Source organism: Stenella coeruleoalba (assembly GCF_951394435.1).
Source record: "Stenella coeruleoalba genome assembly, chromosome: 12".
In the NCBI taxonomy this organism is placed as follows: domain Eukaryota; kingdom Metazoa; phylum Chordata; class Mammalia; order Artiodactyla; family Delphinidae; genus Stenella; species Stenella coeruleoalba.
Window position 1 is genome coordinate 15,388,468 of NC_137158.1, and position 17,668 is coordinate 15,406,135.

Sequence of the window (17,668 nt, forward strand, 5' to 3'; positions counted from 1 at the left end):
TGGTATATTTTCTTTAGGGACTAAATAGAAAAGCCAAGATTGAGTCATGAGTGAAGACAATATACACATGAGAAATAATCATAAATCATTTGAATTGAATTGGACATTGCAGATTAATCAATTTTTTTAACTTTACAGATGAGGAAAGTGAAACTCAGAGATGAAATGACTCAACTCCACAACCCCAGTTCATCCTGTTACACTGTGTTGTCAACATGTCTAATATATTAGACAGAAAGGTACTAAATGAATCTTTTCCACTATTTTTTCCCCAAACAAAACCAAAAAGAATAATCTATATATGGTAAAACATGTTAAATGCAAAAAGATTACAAATACAAGGTATTCTATTGCAAAAACAGACATTTTGAGCTTTGGCTTTTAATCTTATTGTTCTCAAATAATGGAAACGCTTAGCCTAGAAGATAAAGTTGATGTTATTACAAAAGAGAAACTAGTAAAAAGTGGTTGCTAAAAATAATTTTTTTCTTTGCTGGTTCTCCTAAGTATAAACTAGGTATTAGTATCAGCATACTTTAGAAAGAAAAAAGGTACCTGGGAATGCTTACCTGCTTTCCTCAACTTAGAAATTTATTTTATACAAAGTCATTTAAACAAATTTCTTAAGGAGAAATGATCACTGATAGCTACAAATTCACAAATTATCTCATGTGCTTAATTGGAGTTTTCATTTATCGTAGCCTTATGCACTCTTTATACTAAAATTGAGATTCTCAGGATGTCAATAAAAATGTATACCAATCTGAACAAATTTCTAGAAAAACAGCAATAGCCTTATGAATCTCATTTTGTATAACTGCGTAACAAATGAAACGTTTTCATCGTTCTTCCATTTAATTTTCCCAGAAATTTCACTTCACACTTTTGAGAAAATACTTATGTAAACTGTTTCTTTGAAATATATCTTAGAGAAGTCTGAATATTGAAGTATTATACCCAGTACAGTAACTTATGCATAGCAGCAAATCAATATAGTTTTTAAGTGTACACATTGAAAAGCAAATGACATTTTTAACCTTTGGTTATTTTGGACTTGAGTTACATTAGGGTACCCACAATCCTTTAATTAGCTAATGTATTTCAACATTTTGCCAAGTAGACAGGGCACTGGAGACACTACTGTACCACCATTTACATAATACCTCTTGAAATTATGTACTTAGTGCTTTATGTGTTACCAAAAAACATAAAGAAATCATGAGGCTCTACAAAATAGCTTAGAAAAACAAGTTTTCTATTTATTTAAAAATAAGTTTGTAGTTACTACATTGCAGGGACAGGAATTCTTACACATACATTCTAGTTTGTATAAAAGGATTCAAAGAATTATGCTTCAAAACTAACATAGAAAGTGTCCACCTAACAGTAAAGAAAGGTCCAATCAATATGTACAAAAACAAAGGGCACTGCTATTCTGGTGTGAGACTGCCGTTTATAACATGATACTCCAGGTTTCCAGAAAGAAAAAAACCAAAAACCTCAATAAAGCTAAATAATTAATTTGTTTTTAAACTCTGTTACTTATTACATACAACAGATTTGCTTGTGTTTAACATTGTTTTCTGTACAAAATAAGCATTTTAATTTGCAAATGTGTCAGTTTCAACATTAACTCTCTAGGTCAGTTACTTTTTAAAATTGAGCTACATTCTACACGTCTAAATATCGTGTGACAGGATTTAACAGTTTTCTAAAAGATCTTTAAATAAGACCCCATCTTCTTGCAGTTTTAATATGGTCCAAAAATGTAACTTTGTATTTTGTCGCAATTTGTAGCCTTTCAATCAACACGCACAATCTTAACAGTAACAAGCGTGTGTGCATCTGCCTCATAGGTGTGTGTACTATATATCGTCTCAAACCTATTTTCTTAGCTCCTTAAATGTAGAAACTCATAGCCACCCACTATTATGTATTTGGTTTGTGCCATATAAGGTTAATTTCCTGATGATTTTATCTGCATTAAAAAAGTATTTCAACACAGAGCTATCAAAACTAAAAATAATATATATTTATAGCTCATAATATTTTCTAATTGTTTTATTACAGTGTGTACAAGGTTTATATCTGGAGCGTCAAAAGCGGTACTTACAGTCTTCTGACTCAATGTGACCTCTTCTTGGGTATTGTACATAGTACAAAATGACCTTCCATCTGGAGTCCTTAGCTCAGTATAATTAAGAACAAAAATAGCTTCTTAGTAAATGTAATATTTAGTTCAAATCACTTGGAAATTTGGGAAATGAGGGGAACTGCAAGGAGGGAAGTGAGGAAAAGGTATATTTTCCGACTTTAGTAGGAAAATAAATTGTCGCCTAAGTTTAACTAAACCACTTCTCAACCTGTTTAAAAACAAAACCAAAAAAAAACAACTAAATATGGGTGTAATTCACAGAACATAAAAGTACTTCCCCTATTATGACTTTTAAAATCATATATTTCCTGCATATGAGAAAAATTATAGCCCTTTTAAACACTCAAGTATCTTGGTCCTTTCAACCTACTCAACAGTAAATTTCAGGTGGACAAAAACATTCAGAATAACAATTTGTTTTCATTAGGTAGAAAACAGTCAAAATTGCTTCCAGTTGACATCTGAGAGAGAGGTATGTTTGCATGTATAAAATGGAATGCTAGAATTAAACGCTATAAACTGGAGAAACTAATTTATATTACAAATCATATTTCAAAACATGTAAATGTTGCTAATATATAAGGTAAAAATGTTATTTGAATACTTTTGTTAAAATGTCTGATTAATCTACTGCACTGCAGATAAGGGACAGTTCTAGATGTTAACATACATGCTGCACAAGGATCTTTTTGCTGATCAGTGTATATTACATCATTTCCAAGTGATACTAGATTCAACCAAACTTCGTGTCTCAGATGTGACCTAAACATGCTCACAAATATTCTATACAATTATTCTACTTAAGGAGGAAGATCGTTGTTACAATGCTACCAAATAGTCTTCAAATTTGTGATGTTGTACAATAATAAAAACAATGAAAGCAAGGCCAAATCTTTAGTTCATGAATATATGCAGAGAACAGTCCAATGCCACAATAGCAGATTGCAAAGAATAAAATTTTTAAGAAGTATGTCTACTGCCCAGAGTTACGAGATTGTAATTAGACTGACTGTTTAATCTGCTGATTTGCAACATTTTGTAATTTTATAAGATTTGATTGGGACTTGAGAATGTTGGGGTGGAGGGAGAGAATATTAGGGTTAGGTACTTAAAAATACATAAACTGATTTACATTTTCTACGAATGTAATAACAAGTTATATTTCTGAAACTTTCAGGAAACTTAAATTCTTTTATTGCTCACCTAAAACAACTGCCAACATTTCCTTTTGACCTATAAACAGTATATATATGGTGTTACTGTCTCAAAGAAGGTATTTTCCAAGTGGTAGAACAAAACTATGTTGATGACTTAAATTTCTCAATGCAACTTTTGCAACGTATAGAAGCTAAATTATAAAAAAATAAAATCTAGATATATCTGGTTATTACTAATACATTTTTAAGTGTTTCAATTATAAAGAATCTGATCCAAGTCATTTCTGCCTTACTAAGTAACCAGTGTCTAATAATATCCAAATAAGGTCATAAATATATAGTGCCTTTAGAACAGGAACAATACATTTACTTGTTGCAGGTAAGATGGTAAATACTCATTTTTTTGCTCATGAGTTAGAATTAATACACCCTACTAGCGGTATATTTCACTCTTAAGACTGTGTACGCTCTTCCTTTTCCTGTACACACCTTAAAACTGTACACATACTTTTTTTTTTACAAAAATGGATTTTATAGTCTTATTTTCTAACACAATGCAGATAACATCAGGAAATTACATGTTTCAAATAGACTGCCTTCAAAAGCAACATATTAATGACTTAAATTTCAAACATACACACTATTATTTTCAATACTGGTGTAGCTGAGAGACTCATTTTACTATACAACCAAGCCATCCATTTCTGCATTATGAAGAGTTTAACTATTGAATTTTAATTATATAGTTAAATATATTTGTTAGAAAAAAATAAATATACAAAAAACCTGAAAAATTTGAAATTATTTTCAACTGCAAAATCACAGCAATCCAGTTAAGATCTGGAAAATGGTTTACTTAATTCCATAGGAGGATTTCTGTACAAATTTAGTTACAAACAATCTAAAAAGCCCAAATGCATCACTTTCCATCCTTTTTCAAGACAATCAGATGACAGCTAACATTTATCCCTACCAGAAATATTATAGAAATAATTATGTAATGTATTTTGCCAAGGTTCAATTAAAGACTTTATTTTTCTATATCAGGGTCATGCTGATACATATATTCCCCAGCCTCGCTTTTTAAAAATGTAGTATCCGAAAATTTTGGCTACATTTTTGTACCATACCAGTCCTCACAAAATACTACATTCTTTAAACTTTAAAAAAAAATGGACAATAATCTTTAAACAATAGAAATGGTATTTATGTTGGTTTTTAAGGTATAAAATAACTAACTGTACCATAAACAAATAAATAACTGCTTTCCTTTTCCACAGCAGTACATATAGCAATACATTCTCCTAAGTCATATAGTTATCATTTACAATAGACAACTTAATTTTACTAATGATGCAAAAAATAATAGAATACAAGGCACAATCATTAAATGGAATTTTTCTTTAGGGTGTATACTGACATACCAGCGTGATAAGGATACCGTAAAAAGTGCAGAAAAAACACAATGTGCAATGAGACCACTGTATAAAACATGATTGCATAAAAAGTGATTTGGCCTATTTTTAAACCTTTAATAATTGAAAATAACCAATCTTCCCCTTAAAATTAAACTATAAAGTATGACATTTTAAAATTATTTTTATTCTACCACTATCTAAAAAATCCTGAAAAAAGAATTTATACCTGGGTAATAGTATATAAGTATGTGTTTGTATATATATTTAATTATACCCATTTATCAATATATACACATACACACACAGACACATTTCTTTGTAAGTCATTTTAGCCTATTAGATATGTCTAAAGTTTAGAAATGACATTAATCCGGATTAACAAGTAAACATCAAATCCCATACCTTTTTCCTGTATTTTCCTTGAATCCTTTAACCACTTAAACATTTTCTCTAAAACATCTCTGTCAAAGGACCCACCAGTGCATTATTTTCTACTATTAGTACCAAAAAAAGATACACCTCAGCATAACTCTTTAATAACTTGCTCTTTAGAATAATATATAGCCTTTCCAATATTGAAAAAGTGTATGCTGTCCTGACAGTCAAAAACAGGCTTTCCACTGCACTGATTCTCAGTCTTTGGCACAATAAACAGAGATTGAGTGATTGACATAAGAATCAAGGTCTGAAAAATTAGACAGTCAAATGTTTTCCAATGTGGATATGTTTCCTTTGCATCAGTACATTTTCTCTTAAGTTTGGCAGAAATGGAATACAGCAAAAGCCTCCTCTAGATTCTTTGTAGATGAACATTCTATAATTAAAATTAAACTTTTCAGGGTATCAAATGGTGGGAATTTTATATTTACCTTTAGAGGAAACACATTTCTTAATTTACTGCTACTCTGGTAACATCTGTTCTCCTAGGGACAAGACTTCTGTATCAACAGAAATGTACCTGGCTTGGTCAAAAATAATTCATTTTAACATAAAATGCTCTATCACTAGGAATATTATGCTCCTTAAGAGTATAGCAGAACTGTCTTCTTCAGAAATAAATTGGGAATTCATTATAGAGCCTCAATTTCCTTTGTTTTGAACAGTAAATGAAATGAATGTTGAAATGCATAACCTATCTAAGGGCAATAAATAGCAAACATTTAAAATATATATGTATATATTTATATATATATATATATTCATTTAAAGAAGTGAAGTGTCTTGTAAGTTTGTTTGTTTTTTTTGCAAATCAAATCATAACATTCCCTAATCCGTCATAGCAGCAAGGAAGCAGAAGCCATAGTTCTACATACTCCTTAACTGTACCTGCTTTATAGATTTTGAAGTAAAATATTTTGGTGCAAGTTACCAACCAATTAAGTTAGCTTTTGCTTTTTCAGTCAACTTTCGGACTCGTCCTCTACTAGAAGTTCCAAAAGTCAAAGAAGTGTCTTCAAACAACAGCTGCCTTTGCTCCTCTTCAGAGTCATCCTCGTTATAGAAGGCTGTCCTTCGACCTTGGTTTCTAGTTCTCATGTGAGGTTCAGAGCCTTTAAGTTCCTCAAACTCTTCTTCCTCATCCAGGGGATCGTCTGTCTTTTTTCGGTTACTTCTCCTTAGCATTTTAACACTTGTAGGAACTATGAGATCTGAGTCTAGTTTTTGTGTCTTCATCTTCCTTTTGGGTTTTCTGCCTCCACGACTCTTTTTCTGTAACAAATCCTCCTTTACAATATTAGTTTCAGAAAGAAAATTGCAGGTTGAAGAAGGAACTACTTCATCTCTGATGGGATGCATGCTATTTTGCTCCGAATCTTCGGGCTTTGCATACTGTAGCTTTTTGGGCTTCCTACCCCTCTTCTTGTGTGTAACTTCACCACTGCTGGTATTAACATCCACCTTAGGTTTCCTTCCAGGTCCTCTCTTCACAAGCTTGGACGGCTGCCCTCCGTGGCCATTTACTTGAATGCTTCCGGGTACAAGAGCATTGTTTTTACAATCTGCTGAAAGGGAACAACAGTGCACTTAATATATGGAACTGCTTTTTTATTTGACCCTCAAACCAATCAATAAGTCCACTGCTATACTTATACGTAATGACATAATCCTAAATTTTTTTTTTTTTTTTTTTTGGTGGTACGCTGGCCTCTCACTGCCGTGGCCTCCCCCGCCGCGGAGCACAGGCTCCGGACACGCAGGCCCAGCAGACATGGCTCACAGGCCCAGTTGCTTTGCGGCATGTGGGATCCTCCCGGACCGGGGCAGGAACCCGTGTCCCCTGCATCGGCAGGCGGACTCCCAACCACTGCGCCACCAAGGAAGCCCATAATCCTAATTGTTTTTTAACTAATATGAGAAAAAGAACTGACAAAAGGCTAACGGTTTAATGATATTATTTATCTTCTATTTAAAACTCACAGAGGAGAAGCATCCTTAATGAAGTCACTGATGACTTGACAGGAGGGAAATGAAACTCAGAGCAAATAAATTACTTGTCTAAATTAATACTGTAAATTATGACAGAGCTGGGATTAGCCAAGGTTTCTTATTCCTAGTACCTTTACTACACATTCTAATGTACGAGCATTGTTTTCATTACACAAAATGACCCTGTTTACTCGTATGGAACTTCACCACCACAAAGCACTTTGTTTCCCTCATTAACACAGAATTTTTCTGTCTTCCTACCTTCAGGCAGCTCCATCATGGAAAATAATCTTAGCATAAAATCCATGACCTTTAAACTTGGTAATCGGAATAAATAAGCATTATCATCCCCCTCTACTTTCCTCTAATCATTTTTTTCTATTACAGATGGAGGAAATAGGGACTATCAAGACTGGAATGATTCTAACTCTTATTTAATCCTCTCTTGGATGTGATGATGATCATGACCTTTCTGATATCAGAGAAGAATTTATAGTCTAAATATTTCCTTATGTTCCTCAGAAGTAAAAAGGATCTCCTTTCCTACTAACTCCTATGCAAGGGGTTTGGAAGTACATCTACTGGAATAATTTATAACAGTTGTTCTCCATAAACACTACCATGGCTTTGATATTCTTCATCTATCCTTTTTACAAGAGTAGAAATAAGTTACTCTTGGTCACAGAATTTTTAAAAAAGGGTTAAAATAAAAAAGCAACTAAATGGCAGTTTTCTTCACAGGCTCTTTTTGGAACAGTCCTATCTCCTTATGTAACTGAATGGCAAATGACTGATTTATAATCATAAGCAATACTGACTGCACATATCAATCAAATCCACTATGTGTGCAACTATTATCAGGATTAAAATCCCATTATAACAAACTCCACGATAAAGACCATTATGCTTTATTAAAAAATAAAAAAATTCTGAAGATTAAATTCCAAATCTGTACAATCTGGACATCATGATGAACTGCCTTTCTATGGTTTAAAAAAAAAAAAAAAGCCATTACCCTTTCAGATGACGAAAAAGATGACAAACACGCATTACCACTAACTTTTTTTTTTTTTTTTTTTTGCGGTGCACGGGCCTCTCACTGCTGTGGCCTCCCCTGTTGCAGAGCACAGGCTCTGGACGCACAGGCTCAGCGGCCATGGCTCACGGGTCTAGCCGCTCCGCGGCACGTGGGATCTTCCCGGACCGGGGCATGAACCTGTGTCCCCTGCATCGGCAGGCGGACTCTCAATCACTGCGCCACCAGGGAAGCCCACCACTAACTTTTTCCTCCAAAATTCTGAAGTTTTTTGTTTTGGTTGTGATGGGAGATCTGCAATGCAGTATTTTACAGGAAATCCATAAAGAGATGGAAAGTGCTGTTAAAGAGAATGCTTCTCAGAGAAGGAGTCTCTGAGCCAATAGCAGAGGAAGAAGGCAAAGCCCTCATTTCCTGACCCCACAGTACAAATGACTTTCTTCAGATTAGTGGTTTTGAATAATGACGAGGGGAGGGGTGCAGGGGAGAAACATGTCTGTGCATAAAGTAGTAAAAGTATTTTCTAACAAACAAGTACCCTTAACCTGCCTGAGGATTCTGTAAGATTCTGTATATCTTTTAATTTGTTTTACATTAAGACTACTGGCAAATAAACATCCAGTTCATATACCCTACAAAAGTTCCACAGACTGGCTTCAAGGACTCCAGGAGCTCCTTGAAATGGTCCAAAGTTTGTGTGGATATGCCTACGTGCATTTTTTTAGGGGAAAAAAACTACAGGGTTGGCCAACTTTACAAAGCAATATATAACCTAAAAAGGTTCAGAACTAATGCAGTTCTTTTAAAAAGGAACTCGAGTTAAAAAGAAGTTTTAAAAATCACTCATCTGGACCTGTACTATCCAATGAGGCCACTACTAACCACATGACCACTGAGCACCTGAAATGTAACTAAGCGATTGAGGAATTCAAGTTTTAATTAAGTTTAAATTTGAATATGAAGAAGTGTACATTTTGAAACACTGATGACACACTGAAATAGTATTTTGGATATAAAGGAGTAAATAAAATACAGTATTAAAACTGATAATTTCACCTGTTTGCTGTTACGACATGTAGCTACTAGAACATATGTCACTTGTAGTATATTTCAATTGCACAGCACTGCTCGTTTCTGATAGTTAATTCAAGTGCCAATATTTATATGATAAGTCATCATTAATGGGTTACATAGTAGCTTATTATATTTCTATACTGTACTGGTATTCCTATGTATTTGTAATACTCAAAAACTATGAATCAAATTGGCTATTGGACCTCCCCTATCATAATGCCAGAACCAATTCTCTATATACATTTGATTTCTCTAGGATTCAGGACTAACAGAAGCAAGGCCAATATACCATTCAAAACTTTGAATTCAGTTCAGAAAGGAAGCAAATGTAAAACACTCACATACAAAATTATTTACTTATTTATTCAAACACTGATTGTCCACTATATACTAAGTATAGGCAATTAAAAAATGAGCATGGGCAAGCACAAGAGCTCAGATTCTACTGGAGATAGACAACATAAAAAAAGAATAGTTCTATCAACATTATAAGGGCCACAAAAGGCAATGAACAGGAAACTATTAAACTAGTAGGAAAAAAGAAATTCCAAAGAAGGAAGAAAGGACAACAATATGTAGGGACTTCCAAGTGGTTCAGGATGGCTGGGACATCAAAGGGAGACAGAAAAGTAAGGACAGCTGAATGTTAGACAACAGCCAAGCAATGAAGAGTCTTGTATAACAGGCAAAAACATTCAACTCTGATTCCACGTATGATTCAAAGGCAGGGAAGGATCTTAATTCTCTCTGTGTGTTTGTCTGTGTGCACGTGATCAGAAAGGTCACTTTGACTTAAATGTGGAAGATGGACTGAATAAGGTAGAGTTGAGAACTGAGGCAGGGAGACCAGTTAGGAGAGTGCGACAGTCCATGGAAGTGAGAATGGAGAGGAGGAAATGGATCTCAGAGATGTTAAGGAGGCAGAAAGAAATAAGTAGATTTGGATGATGATTTTAAACTTATAGAGGTGGGAAGATCCCAATATCATTAATCAAAATGAGGTCATTTCAGTAGAAAAATTAAATTGTGAGAGGTTTCTGGGGGGAATACTGAAAAGGAAATGGTCTAGACACTCTGGAAGTCATGACGAAAAATGCTTATTCTTGAGCTGTCTGCTGTCAAGAAGCCATAATTATTTTAACATGTCGTAGGGTGTATTTCATCAGTTACTTGCTTCATCTTTCAAACAGAAAACTTTTACAATGAAAATGTGAAGACAAAAGAACTTTGGAAGCATAACTCTAAGGGGTCAAAAGTTGTATGCTAGAATAGATATCTGGCTATAGACAATCCTAATTATTATTTAAAGGTCAGTGTGTTGAATTTTGTGATATAAAAACAACTCAAAAATTTTTCTAAAGAAGTGCTATACTGCGTTAAAACTAAATTCAACTTTATTTAAACTTCTTGGATATACTTTTCTAGGTTTTGTAATACTGAAGTTAAAAACTACTAAATTTATATCATAAAAGCCTCTGATTTTAGAATATGCTTTTATTTTTCATAGGACAGAAAATGCTTTTATTTTTCATAGGGCAAGTTTTTCTTGGCTTCTAAAATTTAGTAACAATACAGTTTGCTTTTGGCACAAAGCTGCATATCAGAAGATGTCTCAGTAAATATATCAACTAATACAGAATGTGTGACTTTTAAATGAGCAACCTAAAAAGTGGATATAAATATTATTTCCAATAGAACCACCATTTGTTAAGATCTACGGTACCTTGCTCGATGACAGCTGATGACTTTGAGAGAGCGGATGTCTTTGAGAGCACAGACGATTTCATTTTACGTTTGGCTGGCTTTTCCTTTTCCATGTTTTCTTTTGTAGAATTATTCCTAGTGGCATGACTAAAATTGGACTGACCAGGACTTGAAAGAGTACTCAAGGTTTTGGAATGTTTCATGGAATTCTCTAGAACTAAAACACACATACAAAAGATTAAAAGCTAAGAGTTAAATTATTTAACCTTAAAACAAGCAAGAAGGTTGGGATTACTTCTAAAGTGAATTGTTTGAATTAGCCAACAGGATAAAACCTGGGGCGATGCTTAAAGCTTCCGTAAGAAATCTACTTTCAAAAAGGAAAAAGGCGTACATAATAGTTTCAGACCTTTCAGAAGCTGTCCAGTCACTGCAAGATTATGAAGGGAAGTGCTGGCAAACTGCTAGCAAGTCTGGGTTCTACGATTTAAATTTAGGCAGTTTGGATCAGAGTTGCCATTTTTGAGCATTATCCTATACTGACATTCCTAAACCTCAATATTCTTTTTCTTATCAAAAAAAATTAAAAGAAAAACGGGCAAAAACAATAAAGAAAAGCAAAACCAACAGTGTCTGATGGAATTTACTAAATCTAATATATTCCATTTGGCAAAGTAAATGCTTAAATTACAAAAGTCATTATATATATATTTCAATTTAGAAACTGTAGCTGATTCTTACTTGTTTTCCCTGGCACTGCAGATGTGTTAGCTTTCGAAATAAAAGTCTTCGCTGCTGAAGAAGTGGATGGTTGCTCACTGGTAACTAGATCCGCAGCCACTCGATTGCTTCTGGTTCGAACTACAGAACTGGATTCCGTTTTACCATTTATCTGAGCAGCACTGTGCCTTGGTGGTATTGATCGTGTAGGTGCAGAGAATGGAGAGGTAGCAATATCTGACTTTAACTGGGGTTTTAAGATCCTTTTTTTCCGTTCAGGGCTGAAAATAAAATAGTATCATTAGTCATTCTTTTAGCTCTATGTGGATGAATAAAACAGTCTTATAATACTGTTGGATTCAATATTTGTACTGTTATGAAATATGTTAAAATATGAGATTTGTAGTGGATTTCATATGGTTGTGAGCCTTTGAAAAGTGAATATTTAGTGAAGGATCGCTGTAAATGCTATAGTTATATGACAGAAAGCATGATGCCATCACTATCCTAAAAATGCTGTTTTACTGTACAGATTTAGCAGTTTGAATTTAAGCACTTACACTAGTATAGCTTTAGTTAAAAGATTAAAAATCCTCCACATCATAGGAAGTTGCATGTCAAATATATCATTCTGCAATATAGGGAATAGTAAAGGAAGTATTAAAAAACACCAAGTTCTATCATTTAGATGACAAACTTATAGATCAGTTGATGATATTTAAAAGAAATCAAATACCTTGATGCAGCACTACTGGAAACAGAGCTGCTTCTATTTCTTTTCCTCCTCCGTTTGGTTATTGTACTTCTTTTATGAAAACGAAGGGCAGATTTATAATCTGATAAAACTGAACTAATGTGTTCTTCAAAGAAAGCGGACAAGCGCAAACTCATGCTGTAAATCTATGGAAAGAAAAAAAACTGTTCAAACATTCCTGAAAGGAAATGCCTGTTCCTTTGAGATAATAATTTAAATATTTTTCTAACAAAAAGTTTTTAGAATTTAAAACATTGCTTTTTCTCAATCTCTTTTGACAAAGACTAAAACTGAAACATTATTACAATTAAATTATTTTTGTATTTCTTGGACAAAGAAAGGTAAATGATATTTATAGTTTTACTCATTTTTATGACTCGTATGAGCATTATATGGAAAAAAATGCTCCTTTCCACTAATGCAGAAAACAGCTGGAAAAGTTAAGCACACGTACCTCTAACACATATCAGGACAATGTGTACGTGATGTCTATTCAACTACACTACCTTCAAGAAAAGTAACCATTCCTAAACATTAGTGACATTAGTGTTTTTTCATAGAAGGAATAAAACAGAAAGATGTGAATTCCTTTTTCCACTAGAATACCATTAAGAACCTAACAAAGTTTATCAATTTTGTTTTAAATTTTAAATAAAAGCAGCATTTAGTTACTCCACATACTTTTCTACTAATTTCATTTCATTTAAACAGAAAAGAAAGCAATTCAATTATATACCCTTGATCTTTTGCTTGGTGTATATGCTTTGGAATTACTAAAAATAAGTCTGACATCTTTACATAACTCCATTGGTGACTCATAATTCCCAGCCTCTAAAGTCTCTCTAACGGTAGCAAAATCCATTGGAGTGTCAATGATGTCTCTGTAGTCCTAAGAGAGGGAAAACAGGTCATATTAATAATATAATAATAATAGTGCATTACTTCTCATAACAGGGATTCACATTCAATTTCTGTGATGACTGCAAGTCCTAGAACTATTAATAATCATTCCTCGTTTCCCTCATCAAGGCTCCCTTTATTCCCGAAGTCATTTTTATTTTTTTCATGTCCTCTACCTTTTACTGCAATCAACACAGGATTTCTCTCATTCAGGAACCTATAAATTCTGCTTTTTTTTCCTTCAGAAAGAGGTAAAGGGTAGAGTTGTGTTTGAAAAAGGAGATTAAAAGAATATCGAAAAAACTCAGTTCCACAACTACAAGTTTGATATAAAAAACCCAAAACTTTATACTACCCATGAACTCTAAAGGCTGCTAATTCATTGAAACATAATTGTACCTTTAAAATTAAGAGATAAAAACAATAAAAATATGTTAACATCCCATGTACGTGAAGGTCTGAATTCTAGTAACCTCAACTGCAGTACTACAATTACTATAATTGGGAACTTTGTAGTAATCAAGAATTATGAACGTAAGTATCTGTCACAAAGCCTTTGCAGTTCATTCCACGGAGGAAAAGTGCAGTCACCCAAAGTCTCCACCTAATCAATTGTATATTGTATATACAATTGTATAAGATAAAGCAATAAAAACAGGCAAATGAAAGGAGAAAAAAGCAACAGAATAGGATAAAATGATCCAAATATGGTATCTTTAAAGGAGTAAATAATACTATACCTTTTCCATAGCCCCAGAGTATGTAACTGTATTTTTCGAAATACAATAACTTGACTTTGCCCCATCAAGTTTAAATTATGATCAAATATGTTTGACCATAAAGCAAACAGTATTACTGCCTTTGACAAATAGGGACAGTTTTATTTCTTCCATAACAATCTGCAATGCCCTTTATTTCCTTTTCTTGTCTTGCTGCACTGGCTAGAATTTGCAGTACTATGTTAAATAGCAGCTGTGAGGATGGACATTTTTGCTCCACTCCCAATCTTAGGGGGAAAGCATTCAGTTTTTCATGATTAAGCATGATGTTAGCTACAGGTTTTTAAACAGATGTTCTTTATCAAGTTACAGAAGATCCCCTTTATTCCTAGTCTTCTTAAGTCTGTTTTTATTATTAGTGGTGTTCTGTTTTCTTAGATTATGTATTTGTCTTTTTGGCATCCACTCAGCACAGGGCCAACTATATTAATTTTCTTATTTTTGTATTCTTGATACTGTGGCATTTTGGGGACCAAACAGACCTAAGGAGAGACTGCCCCCTTCCAAGGGCTTAGGCAATTCTTAGAGATGGCAAAGGGTTGTACTGGGAATACAGCTTTCATATGTAAACCAACCATGCCCTTAAGCAACCCTCACACACCAAGCCAGTATTTCCTCTGCCATGAATCATCCCAGGGTCAGGTATCAGACAACCAGAGACCACCCCTATGCCCCAAAACCAACTGGAGTAATTCAAAGTAGCCAGTCTTAAGCTGTTGACTATGCCCTGCCTTGCCTTTCTCATGGAAACCTCAGTAAAGGCTCTGGCCCAAGCTTGTCCTTTGCCCCTGTGTTTTTTGGCTGTGTTGGGTCTTCGTTGCTGTGCGAGGGTTTTCTCTAGTTGTGGCGAGCGGGGGCTACTCTTCGTTGCGGTGCGCGGGCTTCACTGTGGTGGCTTCTCTTGTCGTGAAGCACGGGCTCTAGATGCGCGGGCTTCAGTAGTTGTGGCTTGCGAGCTCTAGAGTGCAGGCTCAGTAGCTGCGGCACACAGGCTAGTTGCTCCGCGGCATGTGGGATCTTCCCGGACCAGGGATCAGACCTGTGTCCCCTGCTTTGGTATGCTGATTCTTAACCACTGCGCCACCAGGGAAGCCCCCGCTCCTGTCTTCTGCAACGTACCTAAGACCCTGTGCTTTCCCCTGTGGCCCTAAGTGGTATTTGGTGAACCCCTCTCTGGGACCTTAAGTGTAATACATTTCTTTCTTCCAAGACTCATTCTTGTTTCCTCCTGTGGCCACAATGATTACCACACCATACCCAACATGTACATTCTTTAAAGAAATGAGTACTGAATTCTGTCAAATGCCTTTTCTGCACTGATATGATCATGTGATTTTTCTTCTTTAGCAATGAATTATTGACATATTGACTGATTCCTGAATACTGAACCAGCCTTATATCCCTGGGAAAAAACCCACTTGGTCAGGGTACAAAATCATTTTCATATATTGCTGAATTCTATTTGCTGATATTAAGAATTTTTGCACTTTCTTCTTTTGTACTGTTTTGTCTGGTTTTGACATCAGGGTAACACTGGCTTCATAGAATCAGTGTAGAAGCATTCTTTATCTTGAGGAAGAGACTGTGTAGAATTTGTGTTAGTTCTTTAAACATCTGGTAGAAGTTTCCAGTGAAGACTCCTGGGCTTAGAGATTAAAAATAACATACTTGGGCTTGCAAGAAACAAAAGGAAATCCACACGTTTCAAAAACAAAGAGAAATGAAAACCAGAGCACTTTAGCATTAGCTCAGTTCTTCTAAGAGGTTTTTTGGATGGTAGGGTTTGAATTAGTCCTGTTTATCACACTGCTGGAATTAAACATTTATCTTCTACATTTAAGATTACATGTTTCTTGATTTTTAAAATGACAAGTCATTTATGATATTTATCTATTGATGAAATTTCTCTATTTTCATCATTGCAAATTAGAACACATACATAAAAAAACAGATAATAAAGACTTTGGTGATACCACATCCAGGTCATGATCTCTTATAAAACGTTTAATTTTAATTGCAAACCATGAATGTTATCTGATATACAATCTTTAGTAACTGAAAAAAGGAATAAAAAAAATCACTTGAAGTGCAATTTAGATTGCTAAGACTGCACGCAAAAATAAATACTTGTAACATGTTTACTCAAACTTTTTACCACGAATTCCATAAAGATCATAAATTGGCATAACCTACATATATAGTAGTGCCACCTTACATTTATATATAGTGCTTCAGTGTAAAAACTATTTTAATGTTGAATAAATAACTAGTAATATTCTCATTCCACTTCTATAACCCTGTAAGGAAGGTTAGAGACAGGTATAATTATTCTTGCTTCCCAAATAATTTCCATAGTAAATTCACAGAATTAGTGTGGAAAAGAAAATAGTAAATATATACTCAGATATAAAAACTAAATAACTTGCTCAAAACTGCAGAACTGGTAAGAGGCAGAGCTGGGACAATAACCCAATTCTTTGGCGTCTTAGTTCAGGGTTACTTCTTTTCTACCACACTGTTCAATTTAGATGCTCTATGTAGCCAAATGGATAATGAGAAGGTGTATGAAATAAAAAGAAATAAACTATAATCATAAAAATAAATAGTAAACTGTCATGTATAAGAGATGTATATGTATTTATATATATATATCAAAATCAAACTGACAAATAAAGAAAGTATTTTCAAAAATACTTACTGGGGGACTTCCCTGGTGGCGCAGTGGTTAAGAATGCGCCTGCCAATGCAGGGGACATGGGTTCTCGAGCCCTGGCCTGGGAAGATCCCACACGCTGAGGAGCAACTAAGCCCGTGTGCCACAACTACTGAGCCTGCACTCTAGAGCCAGTGCGCCACAACTACTGAGCCTGCGCTCTAGAGCCTGTGCGCCACAACTACTGAGCCTGCGCTCTAGAGCCTGTGCTCCACAACCAGTGAGCCTGCACTCTAGAGCCCGTGAGCCACAACTACTGAGACTGCGCTCTAGAGCCCGTGAGCCACAATTACTGAGCCTGCGCTCTAGAGCCCGTGAGCCACAACTACTGAGCCCGCACACCTAGAGCTGGTGCTTCACAACAAGCGAATGAGAAACCTGCACCTTGCAACGAAGAGTAGTCCCCGCCTGCCGCAACTAGAGAAAGCCTGCGCGCAGCAACGAAGACCCAACGTAGCCAAAAATAAATAAATAAATTTAAAAAAAAATCTATGTGCAAACACATTAAAAAATAATACTTACTGGATATTCAAGAAGATCTACTGGCTGGCGGAAAGGCTCAGAATCTTCACACTGAAATATGAGATTTAACAATTCTTGACACTGTTTCTTCCATGCTTGAATATCATAAGACTGTGCTCTGTTACGTAATCTTCTTCTAGGCTGATGGTCCTAAAATTAAAATGTTCAAATAATATTAATAATACATATAATAAAATTTTTATTTTTAATCTTGGATAATTAGGTAATATACAGTGATTCAAATAAAAGAAAACATCATTCACCTAGTTCTGAAAACCATGCATTGTTGTGATGGAAACTGATTTGGAA

General features: G+C 34.7%; 1 protein-coding gene across 3 annotated transcripts in view; it reads right to left on the minus strand.

The window, feature by feature from the left end:
• Nucleotides 1-1,048: 1,048 nt before the first annotated feature.
• PHIP (PHIP subunit of CUL4-Ring ligase complex) overlaps nucleotides 1,049-17,668 on the minus strand; it is a 129,172-nt gene continuing 112,552 nt past the window's right edge. For 2 of the 3 annotated variants that reach the window (XM_079938663.1, XM_079938661.1), the window contains exons 35-40: nucleotides 17,360-17,509; nucleotides 13,182-13,334; nucleotides 12,428-12,591; nucleotides 11,713-11,972; nucleotides 10,991-11,188; nucleotides 1,049-6,733 (exon numbers count right to left, since the gene is read on the minus strand). In XM_079938663.1, coding sequence (XP_079794789.1) covers nucleotides 6,096-6,733; nucleotides 10,991-11,188; nucleotides 11,713-11,972; nucleotides 12,428-12,591; nucleotides 13,182-13,334; nucleotides 17,360-17,509 — 1,563 coding nt within the window. In that variant the 3' untranslated portion in view covers nucleotides 1,049-6,095. The remainder of the gene's footprint in view (nucleotides 6,734-10,990; nucleotides 11,189-11,712; nucleotides 11,973-12,427; nucleotides 12,592-13,181; nucleotides 13,335-17,359; nucleotides 17,510-17,668) is intronic. The other variant, XM_079938662.1, reaches the window with a different exon arrangement.